Source organism: Phyllobates terribilis, unplaced genomic scaffold, assembly GCF_046119375.1.
Source record: "Phyllobates terribilis strain yellow unplaced genomic scaffold, ASM4611937v1 Scaffold_2__4_contigs__length_985480577, whole genome shotgun sequence".
In the NCBI taxonomy this organism is placed as follows: Eukaryota; Metazoa; Chordata; class Amphibia; order Anura; family Dendrobatidae; genus Phyllobates; species Phyllobates terribilis.
In genome coordinates this window covers 479241149-479267023 of record NW_027362762.1, presented here as the reverse complement: position 1 = coordinate 479267023, position 25875 = coordinate 479241149, and the positions used below count along the sequence as shown (strand labels likewise).

Genomic DNA, 25875 nt, shown 5'->3' with positions numbered 1-25875 from the left:
GGCGGAGTTGTAGGCCTCCCCAACTAATTGTACTCTTCTGGCTACCTTGCTAGAGGCGGGTAAAAGTAGCCCACGTCCCTGAGTGTACCGTGTGGTGCTCACCCATATGGCCGGTAACTCGGGGCCTTCTGGTAGCTTCCGCTTCACGACGGCGGTGCTGGTCCCTTGCGTGTGACCGTGCCTTCGGGTTTCTTGGCCAGAGGACTTGAAATCCCCTGCCGGTCGGTTTCTGCTGCTGGCTAAGGATTAGTCCCCACAGCCTCGGACTCCGGGTCCGGTGAGAACTCTTCAATCAGGGCGAGCTCTACAGCTTCCAGCCCCTGACCTCTTTTAGCACGGCTCCCACAGAACTCCTGATCTCTCTTTCCCTATAGCTGCCTCACTCCAGACCAGACTGTGTCTCTGTCTGGGACTCCTCTTCTTCTCTTTCTCTCTTCTCTAACCCTGCCTCAGCCCCAGTTTATATAGGGGAAGTTCTTCCCCTCCCAGGACTGGGCAGGAGGTGTGGCATGCTTAGGATTCCTGACCAGGAGACCTCCCACCTGCTCTCAGACGTAATATTGCTATTACTGTGGAAACCAGACCCCTGGGGTGCCACAATGTCATATCAACAGCGCTGCAGCCATTCACTGAGCTCAGCGGCTTTGCCGATGCGGATGGCATGAGGCGCTGATCACAGAAAATTCAACGATAATCAATTTGATATACTTCATACTGAACATGAGGGACCATTTGTGCATAGAGGCACATCCTGGTTCCTGGGCATCAAGGCCTGTCCTGTCCCTGCAGATCCCTACAATTCTGAGGTTATACAGAGTCGTAAAACAGCCATACACATGAATCCATAGTTTTACAACAGCTGGATTACCGCAGATTGGAGATCACTAAAATATCTGAATAAAATTGATGATTTTATTCAAAAGTTAGCAAAATGCCTTCACCTGGTGCTTTACATTTGGAATCTGTCAACAAATAAATGATCCTTATGATGGTAGCTGATCTTTATGGAGGTATACAAACATGCCGTCTCATGCTCACTTTATAACACCTGTTGTGCAACTTTAGTTCCCATATGGTATTTTGACTAGTGTTTCCAAAGTTATAATCATCATGTAATTACTGGTCTCTGATTTTTTTTGCAATAATCTATGCTGATTATATAGGAGAAAAATGTTTCATAAAAAAATCTATAATTTAAGGAGCAAAAATGATGATACTATAACAGTATATAAAGTAAAGGGCCAACATATATTCGGAAGGCCAAGTCAACTTTACTTGTCACTCCTCAGGAGAATATTATAAAAAGTTGCACAAATTGGGCACTTTTTCCAATGCGGGTTATAAAAGGGTGCATTTTACACCAAAAACTGGGAAAAAAAAGATGTTTTCTGGTATATTGTAAATGAAATTCATTTATTCATTGACAACTTTTTAGTATATGCTTTATTTCAGTTCCTTATCTTGATTAAAAGGGTTGTCCACCTTTGGGGATAACGTTTTGTTTTACTTAAATGCGTGTAAGTGGGGCTGACAATAAGTTTTGCAATTGGGTTTCATTAAAAAATTTGCACTGTTTGCGCTGCCTACTGCTGACTGCAGAAATAGATAACTTCTAATCCGTCAGTCATCCTGCTATGATGGTCTGATTGGGAATTTGTAGCGCTTTTATCTGTCTTTTTCTAAGCTCTTCTATTTTCTAAAATCATCCTTATGACCACAGACCACATCAAAGTTGAATGCGCAAGGAAACAAAGAGCCTGTAAAAGCCGAGCTGTGCAAAAATTTTAATAAAACACAATATCAAAATTGGTATTTAACCTAAATGAAAGCATTAAAGTAAAAAACTGTCAAAATTCTCTGATATTGACAATGTGAGCGGGCAGTCACGTGATTGCTGGGATTGCAGCCTTTTGTCCCAAGCCTACACAACCCCTTAAATTCGCATGCAGAGCCAATGACCAATCCACAGCGGAAATCTCACTTATATTTACAGACTTCATTTTATTTTCAAACTCCCTGGGTGATTTGTTCAGGTTTAATTTCAGACCATATAAACACGTAGTGACCCCAAATAGTACATCAACAAATACCCATTTCCTTCTGTTGTACCACCTTTATCTTTTGGCATCTCAGTTGATCCCTAGGTAAGGCGTGAGAATGTCTTTCTTATTGCTGTAAGGGAAATGCTTTGAATTCCCTATCACATGTCAAATTTTTTTTAAATTCTGATTTTATCAAAAAACTTCTGCTCTAAAACAACAGACATTGTGACATATTTTTGCAACAGAAGACAATAATGCCCCTAAACAACAGACAGCAATAATACTGACTGGGGAACTGTGCTATACACAACATAACCCATAACCTTATTTATGAAGGATTCAATTACTCATGTACTTTGAATATCAATTTCAGGATTTCTACTTGCGGTCAGTGAATGGAAACTTTCCCGTTTACAGCCAGAGGTAGTTAGGTTACATAACTTTCCATGATGCAATTCATAGATAAAATTACATAAAACTGGAAAACCCTTTAACCTTAGCTGGCATTTTCTGCATCTCCCATTTACGTATTTGCAATAGGCAACATGCATGTAATCATTGCAATTTATGCAGTCATCTATAGACAGGAAAATGGGGATTGGTGGGTATCAAAGTAGTGAACTCATACTGAGAAACATTTATACCCTATCCTGTGAATGGGTCACAACTGTTGACAACCAGGAGGCATATTTATACAGTTGCGAATTAGGATTATTCCATTATATAATAGTATTATCTAGAGATGAGCAGATAAATTTGAGGGGAATTGAATTGTACTTGAATTTTACCAAAATCTGCATTCACCAAAATTTGCTTCCATGCGGAATCAGCAAGATAGCAGCCACTGGCTGCCATTTTTCTAAACTATAAAGGCCATCAAAATGTTTAAAAAAAAACAAAGAAAAAACCTTATAATCACCTCTACGGCCCCTCTACCCTCTCCGCCACCTGTCGGACCTTGACGAACCTTCTGATCAGCGTAAACAGCAGTGAAATCTCCAGGTCTCAGCCATCAGACTGAAGATTCCTGGTTTTCTAGGCCCAGGAAACTTCTACGCATCCACCCTCAGCAGTAATTATAACAATTTTTCTATTTTTTTTACATATTACGTTTATCATGCTCTGTGGTCTGGAAAGACACAAGAGCATAATAAGGGACATTGCGTTCGAATTTCCCGGGAAGAACCATGAGAACAAGTGACTTCATACCATTTTTTTTGTATCTTCGTGTTGTTCATAGACATATGTTAAATGAGACTTTTCTACTTTCAAGGCATATTTATTTGCCCTTTTAACTAAATCTAAGTTATAAAATAACTAGAACAAATATACAAAGACAGAGAAATGTGATAAGACATGGTGTTGAAATGGTAAAAATGCATTTCTGCATCTTAAAATACAAATAACATAAAACATAAGCAAATATATACATATATAGTCTTGTAAAAAAAAATATAAACCAGCAATAAGAAATGTATAAAACAGAATTTGTTTTTTGATATTTGAAGGCCATTTAAGACAAAACTGGCAGCTGTTTAGCATATAAAAGTGTTAAAAATGTAATAATATTAATATCAGCAGCAAGGCAAAATGTAGACTAATGTAACAAACTGATGAGCTTCCAGACTTGTGCATAAGCAGCAGATCGGTGTCATATTAGTTAGTATGTGACCCCCACAGCATTGAGTATGCACAAATATTGGAGTATTGCTGGTAGATCTGCTTAGCTGAATAGCCAGGCAGCTTGTATAAAAGCAGCATATAGATGTAAATGGTATTGATATCTGCTACCCAAGCAGGCATACAGTATGTTGTAAAGAGTTAAAAGACCACACCACAATAGTACCATAGACTTGGCAGCTACTTAAAACTTTCTTTTCATGATGCATCAACTAAAATAAGTATTCATCTCCATTCTCAATCTGGGTGCATGTGGCCAACATCCATTCGGTTGTCTATTCAAGCCTTAAATCCACCAGAGTTATGGATACCATAAATCACTAATTCCATATTTTACAAAGTCTAATGTCATAAGACAGTCTTTTGTGACACAGAAGTCCCATGTCAATGTTCCCAAGAAGCGCTGGCTTCACAATACTTGGTGGTATGATGCACTGCTCACTTGGGTCAAGCGCAAGCATTGAGCAATGTTTTGAGGTTGGATTTGCTGAGGTCTTATCCCTTGGCTCAAGTCACAAGTCTTTTATGAGTGTCCAAAAAGAATGTTATAACTCTTTAAGCGTAACTTGTATATTCCCATTTATGTCTGTTAAGTCAATCAGGAAAGCCATATGGTTGCTGTAATGCTGGATGATGTTATTGTCCATGTTCACCAGGATTCTAAAGGAGAGAAGCATACAATAAATTATTTACAAAGTCTAATAGGGCTAACAATTGTCATAGAGATGTATAATCTAAAACATAAAAAATAAGCCACAGAAGATTTAATAAGGGACATAACTATAGTGAGTGCAGAGGTTGTAGTCGCAGCAGGGCTTAAAGGGAATCTGTCACCACATTTGACCTATCTAAACTATTAATATGGGCTTACAGGTTATAAACCGCTTAAAAAAGTCATCCCTGTATGCCTCATATCAGATGCCTTGTTCTGGATAAATCATCTTTTATCTCTTTATGTAAATGACCCCTTCCAGGCTATGGGGAGGACGCTCCCTGGAAGATAACTCTGCCTCCAGAGCTTATTATACATGAAGGGGGAGTTACCAGTGTGAGACAAGTAACTAACACAGAACAGGAGAAATGTAATTTGTCTTCTTGCAAACACATTTTTTGCAGCTCTTGAGCTCTGCTGTATTGTAACAATATTATACCCCTGTCTGCCTGTGAGGTGGAAGCTGAAGCTGAGAGGAACCTGCAGATGTATCAATGAGATCAGGAGAGCAGACAGTGGCCATTACACATCCCACTGGTAACTCCCCTTCATGTAAAATAGGGTCTGGAGGCAGCGTTTTCTTCCAGGCGGCGTCCTCCCCATAGTCTGGAAGAGGTCATTTACATATAGTGATAAAAGATTATTTATCCACAACACGGCATCTCATATGAGGCATACCGGTATCACTCTCTTCAGCAGTCTATAACCTGTATGCTCTTATTAATAGTTTAGATAGGTCAAATGTGGTGACAGATTCCCTTTAAGGGGTCCAAAGAGTCCCTCTGGCCAATACAAGAAGACCAATAGTATTAAAGGGCATCTATCAGTATGATCAACCCTCTTAAGCTGTCTACCTGGGCATGCAGGCATAGTAATGTCTTATTTTAGAAAAATCCATGGTTTTCTCATGTGTAAATGAGCTGTTCAAGACTATGGGCTGGACACTGATCTGTATGAGAATCTGCATCCAGAGCTTATTTTAAATAGAAAGGGGAGTTAGCAGTGTGATGTGTGATGGCTTCTCCCTGCTCTCCTGATCCCACTGCTATGTGTGGTTATACCTGACACATCTGCAGGCTCCTCTCAGCTTCCATCTCACAGGCAGACAGGGTTTCAATAGTATTGAAATACAGCAGAGCTGTGAGAGCTGCATAAAATGTGTTTGTAAGAAGACAAAGTTCAGTTCTACTGTTCTGTGTTAGTTATATGTTTCATATTGGTAACTTCTCCTTTTATTAAAAATAAGCTCTGGAGGCAGATTCTCATGCAGATCAGTTCTTGGCTCATAGGTCTGAACTGCTCATTTACATATCAGAAAAACGTGGATCTCTCTGGGATAAGACATCGGATCACAGATATCAAGATATTATTTTATTCAGGCTCCTATTACCTACATGCCCTTATAGACAGCTTAGGAGGGTTGATCCTACTGACAGGTTCCCTTTAAAGAACCGTGATAGATGCTTCATGTTACGCCATTGGGTAAAATGTAAACTAAATAAAGACCATGTTAAACCAAAAGGACTCTTTTCATATTTAAAGAGAACCAGTGACCAGGTCAAGAGGGGCCAGCTCTTTTTTTATTCCCTCTGTTCCTTTGACTATTGAACTTTTTTTCTTTTTTTTTTTTAAATCAGTCATACATTAATACAGAGATATGGGACTTTTATATAGTAGTCATTTTTATGGCCTTTACTAAGGGGGCATCGCTCACAGGTAATAATACAGAGCACCTTAAAGATACGCTCCCAAAGAATTCTGCATGTAATGCCCCCTTGATAAAGATCATAAAAATCAGGACTAAATAAAAAGGCTTATATCTTTGGACGTTATGGCCGTTTTAAAAAAAGCAACAAAAAGACCCCAAAACCCTGAATATTCAGGGAAGCGGCGGGAATAAAATAAGAGCAAAAATTGGCCACTTTTGACTTGGTTACGGCTTCTTTTTAAGTTCACACTGAGCCTGCTGAGAAGAATTTCATGTCTTCAAGATATCTTTAGGATGCATGACTTTTCTTGTGAAGACGATTGTGTAACATAGGGAGCCAGCTACTTTATTTCATTCTTCAATCTCATACTATTGGGAAGCAGACCTTTGGCTGGTGGCCAGTAACAACATTGCCTTAACTGTTCTTACAAAGTCATCAGGGCTTGCAACCCGATTACATCTTTCTGTCTTTAGCAAACGTTCATATTTTTAAGAATTCTCTACTTCCTGGTGTTGCAATTTTGGTAGTTAACCTTTGATTTTCTGGATATTAATATTTCTCTAAATGATTCTATGTAGCATAAGAAATTATATCTCGGTCCAAGCTTGTTAACATATCAAACAAACAGATATTTTTATTAGTTTAGTACAGATATAATAACTACACAGAAATAAATGTATTTATCCCCTTTTAGTGCACATTTACAAGAAGCCGCTAAGTTAATATATTGCAGAAGGAATGACGTTCTCAAAGACAGTACTATACTTGCCAGTACGATATGAGCTTTTTATGGGTTAAACATTCTTAAAACTCCACCTGACTCAAACATAACCTTTGATTTTCAAACACATATATCTCATCTGCCAAAAACATTGGCAATACAGTATTTCAGTTTATATAAAGTTTCCTTATTAAAGTTTGCTTGTTTCTACCTGCCCTTATCTGTTTGGAAGGTCTAAGCTGACAATTACAGAGTAGTTCTAGTGAGAATAAAAGTACAGCTTTCTAATAGGAAACCAATATGTCTGTACAAGTAAGACCAATATGATGAAAGAAAAAAAATCTTACCCTCGTTTACATTTCTTGTGGACCCTGCAAATCCTTTCTTCTGGTACACCATACTTTTCTGAGATCTGTAAAAATGTCAATATTTCAGCTATTAATGGGTCAATGCTTTCTTAAAATGGTAAAATAATCTATGGATAGTGTAGGGTAAGGGACAGGATTTAAGTAAGGAAGTAATGGGTGGTGAAAAAAACGCTGAAAAAACGCATAAAAAAATACAGCAGCTTTTTTTCAGCATTTTTTCAACTTTTTTGATGGCAAAATAAAATGAGGTTCTTTTTTTAAAAGAACTTTATGTACATGCAGAAATAGAGACACAAGGAGAGTGAAAAAAAATGCACAAAAATGCATCAAAAAAACGCAGCAAAACCTGCGTTTTTGACGCAGCTGATCTCCTGCCAAAGATACGTTTTGCTGCAGATTTGTGATGTAAAAAAACCCCAACAGTGAAAATAACCTTCAAGACAAGAACAAGGGTACTAAGTAGTCTTGAAGATCTCTGTTTATTGTTAGTAAACAAAAAAAAGTACACTTACCGCTTTCCGTAAACCTGGGAGATCTGGCGTTTTCAACATAAGGGCATCAAAAACTTCTTCCGTTTCTCTTCGTACATATAATAACACTACACATAAAACATAAAAAAATAATACAATAAATTACAAAAGAAGTCAAGTGAGGACCAAGGGGTAAGACCCTCAAAGTTATGGATTGAAAACCATTATTTTAAGAAGGGTGCAAAATTATTGTATGTCTTTTGGTCTAAAAAAATGTATACCTCTTTGAGAATCTCCTGTTGCCTGCTGCTTGGAAGGTGGTACATCAAAAGCATCTGTGAATGACGGACAACTTCTCTTCAATGCTAACCTGTAAAATACAAGTCAATATAAATGATACTTTAGCTACTTGTTAGGTATCAATGAGTGTAATAATTACACTTTATAATTTATAAAGAGTCTTAGAATTATTATACATTCTTAGGAAAAGTGACATCAGAGGAAGAATTCCTTACCTGTCATTATTATTTGTAACTGTCGGAAGAACCTGTGGTCAGCAGATAAGGAAAATGTGTCAAGTCACAATCATGAAAAAGCTGAAATAATCTGAGAATTATAACACATTCTCTAGTGCTTCCATGCTGTCTATGTTTAAAAGGGCAGCCATTGTGTTTTGTCCATAACTCTCCTAGCTAAATCCTACATTGAAAGATGTGTTTGTCTTGTTGAATTCCTGTGGCTACTATTGACTTGGAAGATGGTTTAACACAAGTGGTCGACATTCTAAACATAACATAGAAGAACGGACTAAAACTACTACAATTGAGAAAGCCTTCTGCCATGGCTACGTACATGACACTGGTAACATTTACATAGATATCACTAGTATAACAACAACTTTTATACAATCAATATCAGGCAGCACGGTCGCTCAGTGGTTAACCCTATTGTTTTGCAGCGCTGGGGTCCTGGGTTCAAATCCCACCAAAGACAACATCTGCAAGCTTTTTTTTTCTCCCAGTGTCTTTGTGAGTTTTCCCCCATACTCTAAAGACATACTGATGGGAAATTTAGATTGTGAGCCCCAATGGGGTCATTATAATGATGATATCAGGTGTAACTTGTTCCTAGGTCTTTTGTCCAAAGTCTGTAATAGCACCCTGTATCTTGTACCAGGGCATACTTCATTTATAATACTGGTGATTATTTATGTATAGAGGCTTTTAGCTCTCCTCAACCATTATGTATGATGGGACTGCAATGCCTTAAACATACATCTCTCATATCTATGCAAAAAATATATGTTTTGATAGAGCAAGATACTTACGATTCCACATCTTTGAAGATTGGAAAAGTGAACATTTGGAATGAACAAGACTGGTTGACTTTCCATATCCGTCACCGGTCTGAAATATGTAGTATCTGTCCCTCTATATCCAGGGAGCATATTTGTTTTAATATCTATAAAACAAAGGCACTGATTAGTATGGCCGCAGATACATGGCTCATATGGCAAATTTTGAAATTAGTTGTTTAGAGAGATGTGAAAAATACCTAAATTCTCAACAATATCACAATCAATCGCGGTTTCATTTATTAGTTATTCTGAAATTATTGGATTAATAAAAACTGTATTTATTATGTTTCCTTACATTGGGTTCTCACAGAACACTACTAGTCCTATCACAATAAAAATTACAATTTCAAGTTTTTAACACATTTTATTTGCATATTTATTTTTGCAGATTTTTGTAATGTGTATACCTTTGTTTGCCTCTACACCTTTTCCTTTCCTTCTAAACTGCTTTCGCTCCTCATCCCGCATTTTTCGTTCAGCCCCCTAAAAAATTAAGGAGTAGGAATGACCTTTACGCAGAACTGTGAAACATCAGCATTTATTCCTACAGAGGTTACCAAATTATATTGCTAATTCTGATAGACAGATCATCATACTATTTTCATACCATACTCGTGAACACAACCACTATTATAGGCTTCATTTGCTGCTAGTCATACCTTATCACAGAATATTTTGATCTGGCAGACGGCCCGGTGAACGAGTCTCTTCACTCCAGTGTCATAGTCATAAGTGTCAATCTGGAGGTTTAGAGGCACGCCCTTGACTCCCTTCTGAGATGAGAAGTCTGTACTTAGACAATTGATGCCAATAAATATCTGAAAGCAAGCATGAATTGACATGTTAATTCAATTTAATAAAGATTTATATATTAATATCATCATTTATTCTTCATGTCTTAGATATTTGGTAGCCAAATATATAGTTCTACATTACTATTGCCAGACTTGATAGCCCGGGAATTACTCCTGCCTTGTTGCTAAGACATGCTAAACACAGTCAATTCACCTGTGCATATGCCAATGTTTCCAACTGTTTCCACCCTTAGAGATAATCCTGACGAATCCTAACAATTCTCTTTGCCTGAGGCAGCAAACCCACCCAGAGAGAACCTCTCCCCACCGTGGGAACCAAGATTGTATCAAAAACGGTTTTCACTGATCTTTTTTCATCGCCAAGTAACTGTCTATTCACCTTAACTTCGGAGTAAGTGCATCAACAACATCTTTCTTAGGACAAACAGTATACTAATGTGGAAAGTGCAAGTCAATGATGCATGAATCCTAGATTTATCCAGATGAGCTAAATATTAACGCATATTTTTTTGGAAATTCGTTAGGCTTTAAGAGGACCTGTTAGCAGGTCAAAAGTGGTTAATTTTTTCTCTTTTTTCTTAATTCCTGCTGCTTCCCTGAGTAATCAGCTTCTTGTTTTTTTTATTAAAATCCACTATACAGTGTCAGAGATATGGGCCTTTTTATGGTCTTCACCAAGTGGGCGTCACTTGTTGCATTATCCAGGGGTGGATCTTTAGGCTGCACTGCATGCCTCTACTCTGTGAGCAATGCACCCTTGATAAAGACAATAAAAATTAGCACTTAATAAAAAGATCCATAAAAATGCAATACCTAGGGGAGCAGTGGGAATAAAATAAGAAAATAACAGCAAAAGCTGACCACTTTTGACCTGGTGACAGCTTCTTTTTAAGATTATTGGGTTTTCTAATGTAAGGCATTAATAGTGTTTTTATGTTTCTAGGGCAACCATCTAAAAAATAATTAATTATAATTACCCAGAAAGTACAGACCATGTCCCATAGTGCTGAATCACACTGCCTTCATATCCCAACGCGCGTTTTGCGTTCCGCTTTATCATGGGGTCAACAGTGTTTTGTAGGCTTTCTAGTTAGTCCATTATGGTCATAGGCTTCACCCCACTGATCAGACTTTCATGTACAATGGACAGCACAGTGGCTTAGTGATTAGCACTGAAGCTTTGCAGTGCTGGGGTCTTGGGTTCAAATCCCAACAAGAGCAATATCTGCAAGGCGTTTTTATGTTCTCCCCACATTTGTGTGATTTTACGCCCACACGTAAATGTAAATAGACATAATGATAGGGAACTTAGATTGTGAGCCCCAATGGGTCTGTGATGGTGATGTCTGTGGCGCTATATAAACGTGTAAAATAAATAAATTAATATCATTAGAGTCTCCTTAATTGAGAAGAACATTTTGGTTTACTATGAGATACTACTCAGTACCATCATCTAAAAATTTTCCCTCTTGATAGTATGAGTTTAGGCCTTTCATGAGTTTGCTATACACCTATTTTACAAAACAATGGATACTTTTATTCAAACTTTCATGCCACTAATGGTTCTGCTATAACCAAAACTAAGGCTGTACCTTAGCTTCTTCATTAATGTTCCACACAAAGGATAAAGCGTTGTATGCTACTTCTTCAATATTCTCTACAGTGTTGCAGTTTTCTTTGTAGTCAGCTGAAAGGAATGACATTTAATAGATATCAGATGTAAATTTCATATGTCCAAACAATATACAGTGTCACTGATCCAATAAGTTTGGAGGTATTTGGATCAGAAAGTATATATGATGTTACAGAATATTAGATTAACGTACCAACATCTATAACCCTCTGCTTAGCCGTTGGCTGCCTAGAATGCCAATGCTTCCAACGTTTTAGCTGTTCTTCTGGGTTCTTCTCATTGTCAAACACAATCATTACAACACTCTAATAAAAAAGGGATATGTTGTTAGCTACACAACAAACCATGTAATCTAAATAAATTATGTTATTTGTGTGAGTAACTAACACTGTTGGAAGGTGGAGGGATATGTTTTGATAAATTTACTGTGCGTCGGTGGATTTACTTGGTGTTTTCTACCATATTTGTAAAGTACATGTAAGCCGAGCTATACATTTGTATGCTTTCCAAATTCCTAAGTGCTCAAGAAGTCGCCTACAATCTCCTTCCTGGCTTTCATCGGCATGTTAATGCAGAAAAAAAGAACATTTTATGGGAGACTAGGTTTATCATGAGCGGAGATTCTGAATGCAGAGTCATAGCCCACTAGGACAATATGTATAGTTTCTAGGTACATATAAGTAGCTATTGATATTTATTAGTCTTTCTTTATAGATTGTTTTAATGTCTAAAAGGGTTTTTTACAGAGGCTGAAAAGCAGGTAGTTTGTCAGGGGAGACACGTCTCTGTATGTAAACGCCACTTGTGGACTCATTCTGTTTGCCTTGGAGAATAAAGCTTGTATTCTCAATGACTCATGTCATTTACTAGACTTTCAGAAATAGATGCATTTGTTCTATTCTGTAATGTCTTTTTTGTCCCTGAGTTTGTTTATTGTGTGGTCCTATTCGTCAATGTCCGCTATGTTTCTACCCAATTATTATACCTTTAATGTATTTTAATATATTTGCTTGAACTGTTTAGACTCATAGTATACCATCTAATATATATTCCCAGACTGACAAACATTAGTAATCGCAGTGTTCAGCATCTTTAATTGTGAAATGTAATAAATACTGAATTGATTATAGGCACTAACCCAAATTTGATCTTGAGACATACCTTGACTTTATTAGAAGACAACTGCAAACATTTCCTGGTGTCTTTCATTCTCAGGTTGACAGGGTAAAATTGACCTTTGTTGAGATATGCCATTGGAGAATCTCCAGACTTCACATGAATCGCTTTGGGGGATTCCAGTGTGTACTCAAAGTCACTGCAGAAATAACACAAGCATTCATATGTTCAATCAAGATGTCCATTTCGTAAGCATTTTGAAGACATAAAGGGTAAACAGAAAGTTCTTTTTACACAGATGGCTGGTGGCCATTCTCCAACCAACTGGACTTAGGAAATTGATTGGAACATAAGTCACCAATTGTCTGGACAATGATTAGTTCTTACAGCATGTGCACTTAAGAATATGGACGAAGTCAGCAAAATAGTTGTCTACATGGCATTTAGTTGTAATGTAGAGTGGTGGTATTCTAAAACTCAAGAAACTTACTGATTTGCTTCTCCAGGTAGGTAGTCTTCAGAGCAGGTGGACTCTGCTTGACTTCTAAGAATGTCACTGAACATAAGGGGCTAGAAAAAAAATGGATTTTCTATAGAGCAGATGTAGACTTTTATATTTGTTATATAAAGTTCTATAATGAACATTTATTATATGTACCTCTGGGGAGTCCTCTTTGAAGGTACTGTCTGGTTGCCATCTCTGTTGAGGTTGTGGTACATGTAACGGTTCAAAGAGAGTGTTCAGTGGATTCTTTTCATACACATCGCATGATGTAGTCATAAAGTCATCATGTGTGTTACTGGCTAGTTTGCTGCTAGTTGCTGATACAGTCAGTTTGTTGGGGTTAATGAGACAGTCCAACGTTAGATAGCTGTTCTTCTTGTTCATTTCTGTATATTCTTGAGCAGAGGATGAACTGTCAGTTAGAAATTTCAGAAGCTGTGTAGAATTTTCAAAAGTTGAAATGTCTGAATCATATTCAACGCAGTTCCTATAAAGAATAAGAAAAATGTAAAATAATGTTTTAATGTTATTAGATACTTAGTATGTCTAAATAGTATGCCCATGGTCCAGGTCAGCACACAGGTGATATGTCACCAGCCTGGCTAGTCATAAACTGAGCCCTGGATCCTGGAGTGGAGGGTTTGAGAATTCGCACAGCTTCTGTCCTTGACCAGAGACTACAGACCTGGATCATGGACCGGGGGGTTTCACGAAGCGATTGGCTCATCTCTAACTACTATACTAAAAATGCTATCACTAAGAAATATTCTTACAACTTGTTTTTGTATCGAAACTGAGTTTGTGATGACTGTTTGGTGAGTTTGAGACAAATATGAGTCACAAGTACTCAGAATTCGCATAAATGTATGCAAATGATGTTACTCTCGAGCTAATTATTATAATTATTATTTAGCCTCACCTTTTAACTTGTTCACAACGTTCTGTTGAACTGGGTGAAATTATTCTTTTTTCTCTTGGTACCTAGGAAATATAGTAATGATTAGTATATGATACCAATGCATTAAGGTACTAAATATTCCATACTCATGATGTAAAATACTGCCACCCATAAATATTAACCATTTTATAGGTCTTCTGTAGAATATGTTTGAGATTAAAAAACAACTAAACTCGTCAGTAATGCTACCAGTCTAGAGATGGATTAGACATGTCTCAGACTTATACATAGAAAGTAAGAGCATAAATGTTATCTCAATCATGGATGGCCTTCCAGTCTAGCCAGAAGATAACATGTATTGTTAGCATTGAATATAATAGAACAATGAAACTAATTACCCTGTAGTAATCATAGAGAAGACTCAGTGCAGCAACTCCATCATCGTCCCCATTTGCTCTCATCATTGCTTTGGTAGCAGCTGTCATAGGGTTGTCCAAATACTTTGACCAAGCGTCATCTTCACTGGAGTAGGGATGCTTTTGAAGGTTTATGTTATCGTTCTGTAGAAGCATAACTGGCCGATAACTGATAATAAGAGATAAATAGTGTTGTTAATAATAAAAATATGTTATTCTACATATTGGGAAAAATCTATAACTGTATACCATTACTTAGGCACTTTCTATCACGATGGAGCCTTCATGTCTCTGTTACACATGATCCGTAGGTGGGGAATATGGTTACCACACACCCTCAAGTCAGACACTTGCTGATGAGGGTGACAGGCTAGCATTGTAACTAATTCTCCTTCTTTCAGACCACAAGCTGAACCTTTATGATAAAGCAAACATAGGTTGCTCATGGCTGCCAGCTCTGCTTAGGGAGGTTACAAGTTTAACCAAGTGGAAAGGCACCTGCCTGTGTTATTTTAATGCCTTAGCTTCAATCTTCAATCATTCTTCTTTTCATATGTGTTTTATAGATTGTTCTCGCCTGTCATTTCTGTACTTTTTGCCGCTCCTAACTTGCTCCCTTTGTTTTCCAGGAAAACACTATTTTCAGTCCCTCCAGCATAATGCGTTGGATAAATATGTACTCTGTACACATGCCTATAGTTCAACCAACTGGGAAATCATGATCAGCGTTAATATACAGTATACCCATGCAAGGGTGGATACAGACAGAACAGGGCCCCTTGTGCAAGAACCGTCTATGGATGCTTAGCAGTCCAATAGTTCATTATAATGGACCAGTTTATGTGTCTGAAGCTGTTTGTTGATTAGGAGGTGGAACTGGGCCCCCTCACCTCTTGGACTCTTGCTCCACATTGCACCAATGGTATGTCCCCCCTGTTCCCATCCCTCTGGCCAGTGCACTGCTCACAGTTTAGTAAAAAAAAAAGAACTAACTATATACAGTTAAATTAACATATATATAGATATATAAGCACATATATTACCCATTTATTCCTAATAAATATTCCAATCACTTGCATCACAGAGAATTAAACCCAATCCATAGAATGAGTAAATGGGTATGATTTATTTGGCAACAATTTGTCTTGTCTTGTGATTAAACACATATCATATCCTCAACATATACAAAGTTAGACTCAAGAGCAATATAATGCTATTTCCTACTAAATGGCCATAACTGGATCCAAAATAAATATGATGCCAAAAGGTCATTGTATGGAACCTATATCGCTTGCAGTTAGAAAGAGTTAACAATCACACTTGTGTCTGGTGTCAACAAAGGCAGGCAATGAAGTCATTGAATGTTTGATGGACCAACTGAAGGTGTGGGCCAGGAGCTGAGGGTGTGTGTTCCCTCAAGAACATTGTGTAGGTGGGCTAAGCAACTGAAATGTTCATTTATGCTGAGCTGGGTGTATCTATTCTTTTCTCACTTGAAGAGGCTCGCTATTCTTGGCTTATATGATTTAGTGTCAATCTACAGCTTACTTCTTCTTTGAAAGGTTCTGAAGACCTTGTAGTCCAGGAAGCCTGCAAGATAGAGACCTCTGTTTTTCCGAACCACTACAGTCCATCAAATTTAGTTACTTTAGGCAGGTGCTCACGCTTCTTAGTCTTTGTTGAGTCATATCACATGCTAAGTCATGCAGAAATATTTATCACGTATGGCTCCATGGGTACTTTTAATAGATGTTGACACGTGATAAAACAATCGAGCAATAACTTTTAAAGGGACGCTGCTTTTTGGTTTTCACTTGAGTCTAGTTGTCTGTTACTAGGGAAACAATTCATGTAAGCCCATAAGGGCAGGGTCTTCCTCCTTCTGTATCGGTCTATCATTGTTTATTTGTTACTGTAAGTGATATCTGTATTTTGTGTGTAACCTTTTCCCATGTACAGCATCATGGAATCAATGGCACTATATAAATAAATAATAATAATAATAATAATGTCTTTGCACTTGCCTGATCTGACAGGTGTTATCTCATAGTACGCTGACCAAACATTAGTTTCTGGATTAAGGTGACATGTAGGCTAGGCTAGAGCTACGCAGTGACTTTGGTCACGAGACATCAAGTCTGAAGTTGAGGAACCAAAAAACTTGTGCTAGTTGTCTACAACTTGCTGTCGTCCAACTCTTATAGAGCTGTGATTTCACTGTAAAAAAACCCAACCAAGTTGCAGTTAGGTTGTAAGCAAGTTATTGTTCAAGTGGCCGATGCCAGTAACAGGCACCGATTGGCAATATGCAAGTTGTTTGTTGCTTGTTTACCAGTCTGATTACATTGGTAACAACCATTGATGAAGATAGAATGATCACCAATATGATAGTTGTATCCTGATATACAGTGCATGTTATCGGCAGCATGTCCCCCTATTTACACGTGGTGATGCGCTGCCAATACAGTGATTTTTTATGCCTATAAACACCCATTCACTGACTATTGGGTCATCTAAAAAAGGCCTTTACAGTGTATAATATGTGCAGTATAGTCATAAGTGCAGTGATGTGACATGTATAGCCTGCATGACTATTCTCACGAAATGGAAAATTCATCTATTTCTCTGGTTGCATATTTACATGTTTTTTGTATATTTCCTACCCATACAAGTTTAGACTAGCACAGTCTTGGATCTCAATAAGAGATCACCACATATATTTCTTTGTATCAATCATTATAAAGGCATGAGTGAAAACTACTTTGATGGTCTGGTCTATAGTCCATGTGTAAAGCATTAGTATTCTACTGCAGTATATTAGCTCAGGCTTGCCTTGATCTTACAGTTCATGATGAAATATATACAGACTTGCAACTCATTTATTGTATTTCCAATTGATTACTAATTATCCACAGTAAATTGATTACTTCCATGTGTTAAATGGACCTTTTTAATATGACATACCAAATACCCCAAATTTATTTCTCAACTTTTAATATTTCTCAACTTTTGTCCTCCAACATATATTTTCAGAATCTCCCTTCTATTGCAGACATATTATAATTATAAATGCACCAGGAATAGGTGCTCTCAAATTGAGATATGATGAAATCATGACCTTTTGGAGGTACCTGAAGACTGGTTTAGTTACTCCAATCATTATACCAGTTTATAAATAGAGAAAAACTCGGCACTCAGGGGTTGAGCAGTAGAATAGTGAAAATCTTTTATTTAGACAATCCAATTGCACTACAGTATATATATTACGTTTCGGTCCCAGGTTCCGGACCTTCATCAGAAAGCAACAGATTGTCGTAGACAGGTTATTTCTAGGAGAAATAGGAGAGTGGCCTTTTTTTCTCTACTTATGATATAGGACTGGATCCCTACTCAAGCACTGCCACTCTAATGGAGTGAGGCCTGGTACTATAAAATAACATTATACCAGTTTAGTTATCCCAATCCTAACATATCTTAGGTTAGGGATACACAGTGACGCGTCAAAACTGAAACCACAGTGACACATTGCACAATTAGATGTAATGATTTCCTATGGTGTCACAGTCGCATATGTTTCCTAATATGTTGGATTTTCTGTCGCTGGGCAAAAGTCACACATGACACAGTTGCCATAGACTTCAATGCAAGTGGCATATGACATGCAACTCTTAAATAATGGCGGACAGCAAGTTGCAGATGAGTTGCACAAATGTTTTTGAGAGCATTGCTGTCACGTGCCACATAGCCCCAGTCTTATCTGAAATATTGAAATATTTAGAGCTGGAAATCATATATTTGGCAGCAATATATAGATGTTTTCTCTAGAAGGTGAGTGGACATGCATGTAAAAAATAGGACATATAGTTTGATACCAAGTGACACCACTAAGCAGCAAACTTACTAACTGGGGCCAATTATGGCCTTCAGTGAGAACTGCCCAGTGATTCAGCCATGGTCCTATAAAGCCACATTGATTCCAAAAGGGATCTGTGTTACATTACAATAAAACCAATTAGAGCAACAAGGGACAAATTGTATGTATAGCATATAAAAGCCCCTTAGAGGGGATTCCAGAAGCTACATTTATTAGCATCTGACTACAAGAAGCTTTGTCGTAACCTTAGTATATGCAAATGGGAACAACCTTTATAATAATGAAAATAAAGGTAAAAGGATCTATAAGATGTTTAGAGTGAAACTCAGTTCAGCCAGACTGAAACATACAACAGAGACACCCAAACTTTTGTATTCCTGGTGCCAGCTTGTCTCACACCTTCTAAACTCTTTTGTCTTAAGGACACACACACATTTTCTTACTAGAACCTTTTTTTTGTCTCTTGAAGTTCAGAAAATATTGAAAAAAAACACAAGTTAATTCCCCTCTAAAAGAGCCACGCCAAAGAGTTTAATTGTTGCATGCGTCCTTTTAAGAGGCTCCAATTAGATGGATTATGCTCTCTTTATTTTATTAGGATTTCTTTTATTGCTGGAATTCAAATAAATTTCCAGTTGAGAGCAAGAAACTGCAAATAAAAATTCTTTGAAACGCAGGTCATCCTTTGAGCAATCTGTGTTATCAGCGGTGGACATCACTTGGTCAACACTATGGCTATACCGCCAGCTGTTCCACTAGATTCTCCTGCACTCTGATACAGACCCAGGTGACAGCAGACAGTCCAGTGTAAGCTGCAGATCTGGCCGCGCAGATTTAGACATTTTCCAGAATAGTGCCGCCATGTTTGTGCCTAGATGAAGACTTACTTGCTTTGCTTGCCTATGTAAAATCACAAATAATACATTGGGATGTAACATTCATTGTGCCAAAAGATAAACTGCTACTTCTCAGCTCCACGTCTGTATCACGTACAGTGCAATAACATCCAGCAATGCATTTTATTAACCCCCATATCTGTAATCTATTCATTTACCCATATGTAGACTATTTGTGAATCAGTCATTTCAAGCACACGAGGAACAATAATTATTTTTGCCTAAAACAGTTTTACAAACACCATTTAACTCAAGCTAATGAAAAAAATATTATTTCTTCTTTACTGAGAAACATAGGAAAACCATATCACTGATATTTCCGATTACATTATTTATCCCGGGTCACAGTTTCAATACTATCTCCTACTGTATACCTGATTTATGCAGAGGCCAAAACCACAACAGAATAAAACAGCATAAAATCTCACATGACACAACTAAAATATATATAATCTATACACACAACTAAAATATCTATAGTATATACACTCACACAACTAAAGTATATATAATATATAAACATAACTAAAATATCTATCATATATACACACAACTAAAGTATATATAATATACACACACAATCAATCAAAATATCTATAATATATACACACAACTAAAATATATATATAATATATATATATAATTTACATAACATACATTATTATTATGGTACATTGGAGGATCTGTATATATATATATATATATATATATATATATATACTGTGATTTCTTCTTTTTTCCGACACTCCAAAGACATACTGGGGGTGACTTTACATTGTGAACCCCAATGGGGGCAGTGATTACAATGTCTATAAGGCGCTGTGGAGTATGATGGCAGTATATAAATGAGTAAAATGTATATACACGGACACACACAAAGGTGTATATATAATAAGACAGGCACAATACTTACTCGAGTTCATTAGACATTGTCTCCCAAGGCTCAGCAGCAACAACGATAGGAGTTCTTACGACTTGTAGATTCTCTTCTATCTAATAGTGCTTAGCCTTAGACATCCCCTGTAGAATGAAGTGTTGGATTTATGCTCCAGGATTTGTGTACAGGTATTTTCTTTGACAGGTGGGCTCTTGTACAGCGATGAATCTCATTGGCTGATGAAACAGGTGCCTTAAGACAGGCACACCTCAGCAGGTGCAGTACTTAACTCTTTGTAAGCCAGGATACATATGAATGAACCATAGCTAAGCAAACACCTCCCCCAACACAGGTAGATAAAAAAAAAGTCTTAAAGAAACTCAGACTTCAGGCGAAACTTAACCAAAACTCCAGGCATGTCTTTGCACGCTGTTGGCTTGTGGTTGAATAATAAAAAGATTTAGCAACAGCCAAATGCTTACTCTCTGAGTTGGTGATCTATGAAAGCTTACCTTAAACTAACAGGCATAGATTCTTACAATATTACAGTTTACTTACACATTGTAGTAATAAATGTATTAATGCTACATAATGTGCCATTGATTTTACAGCAGGGGCAGAAGTGTTAGTTTTCTCTCCCATGATGACATAATTATGATCCTCCCTGTATGCACACATTATACATGATGTCCATAGATCCCATTCTTTATTCATTTGATTTGATCTGAATCATCCCAGTGGGTTTCTTAATGTTTTTCAATGGTTTACATTGAGGTCGGTTGACACAAGATAAGGTATTCATGCTAGAGACAGGATAGGACCTTCCCATTTGGGTTCACCTTGTCGCGGTGGGATTGCTTCATGCTTTTTTGATCAAAATAGTGTTAACTAAGTACCCGATGTTATTTACATTTACTATTACTATTTACTACAGAGTATATGCTCATTTTGTTTTATTGTAGGGATCTGTCTGTGAAATGGCCACAGTGTGAATGTGCTCTTGCACACTCCACTTATATCAACTTATGCTTGGGCTCATTTATTTGGTTTTGCTGTAGTTTCTTGTTCTTTGTACAAACTGGGGCATGGCACCCCTTTTAGAGCTGTGCATTTCATCTATATAGCTTATCATGGGCAGGTGTCTGAACAGTTGGGCTCCTGTCCTGCTCTGACCTTGTCTACATTGAGGTCGGCTGACACAAGGTACGGTTTTAACACTAGAGACAGGATAGCATTGTCCCAATTAGATACATCTTGTCGCGATGGGATGGCTTTCACTCTTTTTTTCTAAATCAAAATAGTAATAACTAAGTACCCTATTTTATTTGCATTTATTATTACTTACTACGGGATATTTGCTCAATTTGTTTTTTTCTTTTATTTTGTCTGTGAAATGGGCACAGTGTGAATGTGTTCTTACACAGAGCACATATCCCAATTTATGATCCGGCTCATTTATTTGGTTTTGTTAAAATTAAAAATAAATTGAATATGATGATTTTTATAAAACTGAAAATATGAAGGATTTTCTCCAAAATAGACATTTTTTGTTTACATTTTAATTAATCAATGGTTGATGCTTAAAAAAACAACACAATGCCCCCCACCCAGTTATTTTAAACAAATATTAACAAAAAATGAATGCAAATGCAAAATGACCAAATTACCCAGTTTTATGTTCCATAAACATGCATTAACATGTTTTTCTTTTTATTTCATGAGTGTTTCTATTTGCATTGATCCATGTGTATGCAACTGGTCCATAAAAATATGTATAAATATACTGTGACATTGTGCTCCAACAATTGAGCCTTTAGTTAGTTAACAAATTATTCTGTTCTAATTCAGTGTATTTTTGTTGCCAATTTGCACAATTTGTACAAGATATGCAGAAAAACACATTGAGAAAGTCGATGGCCAAAAGTCTATGGTTCATGTACTGTACCCTAGCTTGGTAGCTTGCTTAACTACTTCTTAGAACAAGCAGCATTGTTATAGCTGAAATGTGCACTGTAAGTAGATTATCCGTGTCATGATTGAGGTGATCTCGTTGCCCAGCATGAAGTAAAACCTTCCCAATTTGTTCTCTTTATCCATAAAATTGTCACTTAGTCCATAAAATTGGAGCAAGCAGAAAATGATGAGGAACAGTTAATCTCTTAATACCTAGTAAAAGGTAATATCTTTGATTTATTCGCTTGTTAGGGTGGCCAAGTCTTTATGTATTGTCACAATTTTTTTACTTTAAGGGTATATGCCACATGACCGACTTTAGACGCAAGCGTACCCGCTTCGCTTTTTGAACCAGAAGATGCTTCAGGAACACATCGGTATTGTCATCCCTGAAGCATCTTCTCTCATGTCAGTTGTGGATGTCTTTTGTGGTGTTCATTCCTTTTGGCGTTCTTCTTTTAGCGCTTTTCAGGTTGGTTCCTGGTGGAATCCGCCAAAAAAAGACGGCATATGCATATACCCCAATGTTTTTTTTTTTTTTTTTAGAACTGTGGGGGCTGTAACTCATGACAATGATAAAACCATCCTAAATACACTAATATGCTTTACTAATATACCCTGTTGGTTTCCTAATTTCTTGCTAATTTCAAGCTATAACATGTATAGTTATTATTATTTTGGATTTGGACCAGGGTTATAGATGTAGTCAGTTCAGGGAAATGATTACTTTGCTTTATATTTATTTTTTATCAAATGTATTCATATCAGATATGAATACACCTTAGCTGGACAGAAGAGTAACTCCAGCAATAGGGAAAATCTGTAATATAATGTCACTTTCTCTCTATGTCTTATTGCATAACGAATATTCTGAGGTGTGGTGAAATGAAATAAAGTATTTTAAGATGAACATAGACTTTATTTTCTTGTTAGTAAAAACTGCTTAAAAACTCTAGTGCCCTAAGGTCCTACCACAGCTGCTATTAGGGAAAAGAAGGATTGCGTAAGCTACATTTAACCTCTTGGATTCTGATTTGCCTTGTAGAACTTCCTTGTAGAATTTCTGTTACGGTGATAATTTGTATGGGTGACTAACCAATCATATTCAAACCATCTAGTTGTCCCCCATCCAGATCATCAGCTGTTAATGGCAACTCCATGGGGGTTGAATGGAGAGAGCACACGTGCGAGACATCCTCTCCATTCAAATTGAAGACACAGTGGTTGGACCATTGTTATACAACTTTAAGACTGGTGGGAAACTGACTTTTGTGATCCCAAGAATCATGGAAACCAAAAGACTGGAATTGGGAAACTGCATCACAGCCACGTTCAAGTCAACGGCTATGTAGTTCGCTACACAGGACGTTAGGAGAATCTCTGTACAGGGAAATTTTGGAAAGGAGCACAACACAACCACAGATGCAGCACCTATAATCCCATGATAATTAGGGTCACAACTGTTGAAATTCCACTATCAGTAGGTGATGTCATATCCTAGGGAAATACCATTGCTTACTATCAGAAAAATATAATTTCAAGGATTGTTACACAAAGGTAAATCACAGTATATTCAGTTACTTATAAAAATGCAGCCCTGAAGCATATGAGCTTTCAGTGCTGTGCCTACTGTAAGTAGTAGGGGTTTCCTTGGAGGTAGGGCTAAGCTATGAATGAATGGGAATCGCTAACATAGAATGTGAAATTTCTCCAGACCTGCATTTTGCCATAATCAGAACAGTTTTCCTGAAAAACTCTTGGCTGCTTCTAGTGAGTTAAAGAAGGGGATCGGATGGTATACAAAATCCTACAAATGTCACCATCCTGTCCTTGGTTCTAAATATACATTATAATAGTCAACCATTCTGTCACTTTGAATGTGATCTAATTTTTCCAAAAAAAGATCAATTACCCTGAATAACTCTTAAAGGGGTTGTCCACTACTAGAACAACCCCTTCCTAAACTAAATGTTCAGCCCCAATAAAATAGACAAACCTATAGGCACCGCCCAATCAGCGCTGGCGTCACTGTCCCCACCTTCTGTAGAAATGAACATGAAGAGGAATTCCGGGATCAGCTGCAGCCCTGACTTCCACTTCATGCTCAGTTCGTACGAAGGCGGGGCCAGTGACGCCAGCACTGATTGGGCGCCTTGCATCATATGTCATTCCACCGCATCACAGGCCCGGGACCACGGGTGCAAACATCGCTGAAACTGAGCTGGCATGGGAGATGAGTATAGGTTTTTTTATTTTATCGGGGCCGAACATTTAGTTTAAGGGGTTGTCCTAGAAGTGGACAACTGCTGATCAACTACTTGTTTGCTGATCGGCAGTTGTTTAATAACCTGTTTACACAGGTAGACCATTCAAAACCACCTGTAATAGATAGTCCGGTGATTTTTTTTGTAGTACAAAAGATCATTTCAGTTGAGGAACGAGCATTTTGCTTCTTCTTTCAGTGATCGTCAGCCTGTTTTAAGGTTATTGGGAGTATGCTAGGATTGCTTGGTCACAATAATCTTGCAGTATGAATGGACCCTTACTGTGAATTCATTTAGTGTGATGTAATAGCGAATAGTCAAAGTGTGAGAAGCAAGTGAAATGATAAAATGTAGCACAGGAACAGAACATGTACTCTGTGCTTGATGCAATAGAGAAGGGCAGAGTGTGTGAGTCAGACAGCAGATGGGTTATCTTGGGCAGGATGAGTTTCTGTAGGACACACAAGCTCAGGCTTGCAGTGAGTTTGTTGTCCTGACTGTTCACCGGACCGATTTTTCTGTTCCTTTTTCCTCAGATTGTATTTTTCTGTTTTGCTGGGGAAGATTTGTATACACAGTGGTCATCAAACAATGTGATGTGTATACATGTTTACTGATACACACAGCCTGCTGTCTATATACAGAGACCCTGGGACCAAGTGACACTAACATATACAGTCTCACACTGGATTCACACAGCAATTTGCATTTTTTTGCAGCATTTTTCTCGACAATTTTATAGTTTTTTTTGGATCAAAAATGCTGCAGCGAAGTGTTTAGAATACACCACATATAAGGCATTTTTGTTTGTGGCCTTTTGGGTGAAAGTGTTTTTTAGTTTAGAAACAGAAAATGCAATGAGTATGATTTTATTCATAGCATTTCTCCTATGGGCTTCTTTATAAGACATGTCAGAAACAAATGTAGGAGATAGGGCTGAGAGCAGAGGAGCAACGCTGGTCCTGGAGGTAAATATAGATTGTTTTTTTTTTTAATTTGTGTAGCACTCTCAATAGACAGTGTAATACAGCAGCTATATGAGGCAAATGGTGCAACATTTTTAATGAAGCCCAATTGCAAAAAATTTTTTTAGCCCCAATTTCATGCATTTAGGTAAGAAAAAAAAGATTGTCTCCAAAGGTGGGCAATGTTACGAATCGTGCTTCTGTGCTTCCACCTGGTAATAGAGCTGGTCCGGTATGGCTCTACTTCGGTCGCAAGCGCCGTCATTGTCCTGAACCGGGAGGTAGAGTTACCACACATGCAGGTAAATTGTCCCAATCTCGAGGAGAGTTGAGTTCTGGTGTTGTGGCATGTGTGAGGACATGGGACACCGTGTCCCTCAGTGATTTCTCTGCCCAGGGAAGATGGAATGCTGTCTTTCCTGGTTGCCAAGCAACGCAGGATGCTGTTTTGTTTGGCAATAAGCAAAGGTGGGATTTTGTCCAGCCTGCTGTTGACGATAGCAGGGAGTGGCTGTCTGGGGATGATTGCGAAGTAGTCAGCACCTGATCTTTAGGCGGGCTATATAATCCTGCTCCATGATCAGTCCTTTGCTGTTTATTGCAG

At 37.7% G+C, this 25875-nt stretch overlaps 1 protein-coding gene across 1 annotated transcript; it reads right to left on the bottom strand.

The window, feature by feature from the left end:
• Positions 1 to 1772: 1772 nt before the first annotated feature.
• GRHL3 (grainyhead like transcription factor 3) lies at positions 1773 to 20324 on the bottom strand. Its single transcript, XM_073665805.1, has 16 exons — positions 20126 to 20324; positions 14425 to 14611; positions 14048 to 14109; positions 13282 to 13615; positions 13114 to 13193; positions 12669 to 12822; positions 11701 to 11812; positions 11467 to 11561; positions 9719 to 9877; positions 9467 to 9542; positions 9030 to 9163; positions 8218 to 8249; positions 7984 to 8072; positions 7745 to 7830; positions 7212 to 7276; positions 1773 to 4382 (listed from the first exon to the last, which is right to left on the bottom strand). Exons 1-16 carry the CDS (start codon positions 20140 to 20142, stop codon positions 4268 to 4270), a joined length of 1797 nt encoding a protein of 598 aa, XP_073521906.1. The 5' UTR covers positions 20143 to 20324; the 3' UTR covers positions 1773 to 4267.
• Between the last annotated feature and the right edge of the window lie 5551 nt (positions 20325 to 25875).

Bases quoted from the DNA above. Each gene is read 5' to 3' on its own strand.
- GRHL3 (XM_073665805.1), bottom strand. The intron at 11,813-12,668 runs GTATGTCTCAAG...CTTTTTTATTAG, and splicing joins TGTCTTCTAATAAAGTCAAG to AGTGTTGTAATGATTGTGTT. The intron at 11,562-11,700 runs GTACGTTAATCT...CATTCCTTTCAG, and splicing joins GCAGAGGGTTATAGATGTTG to CTGACTACAAAGAAAACTGC.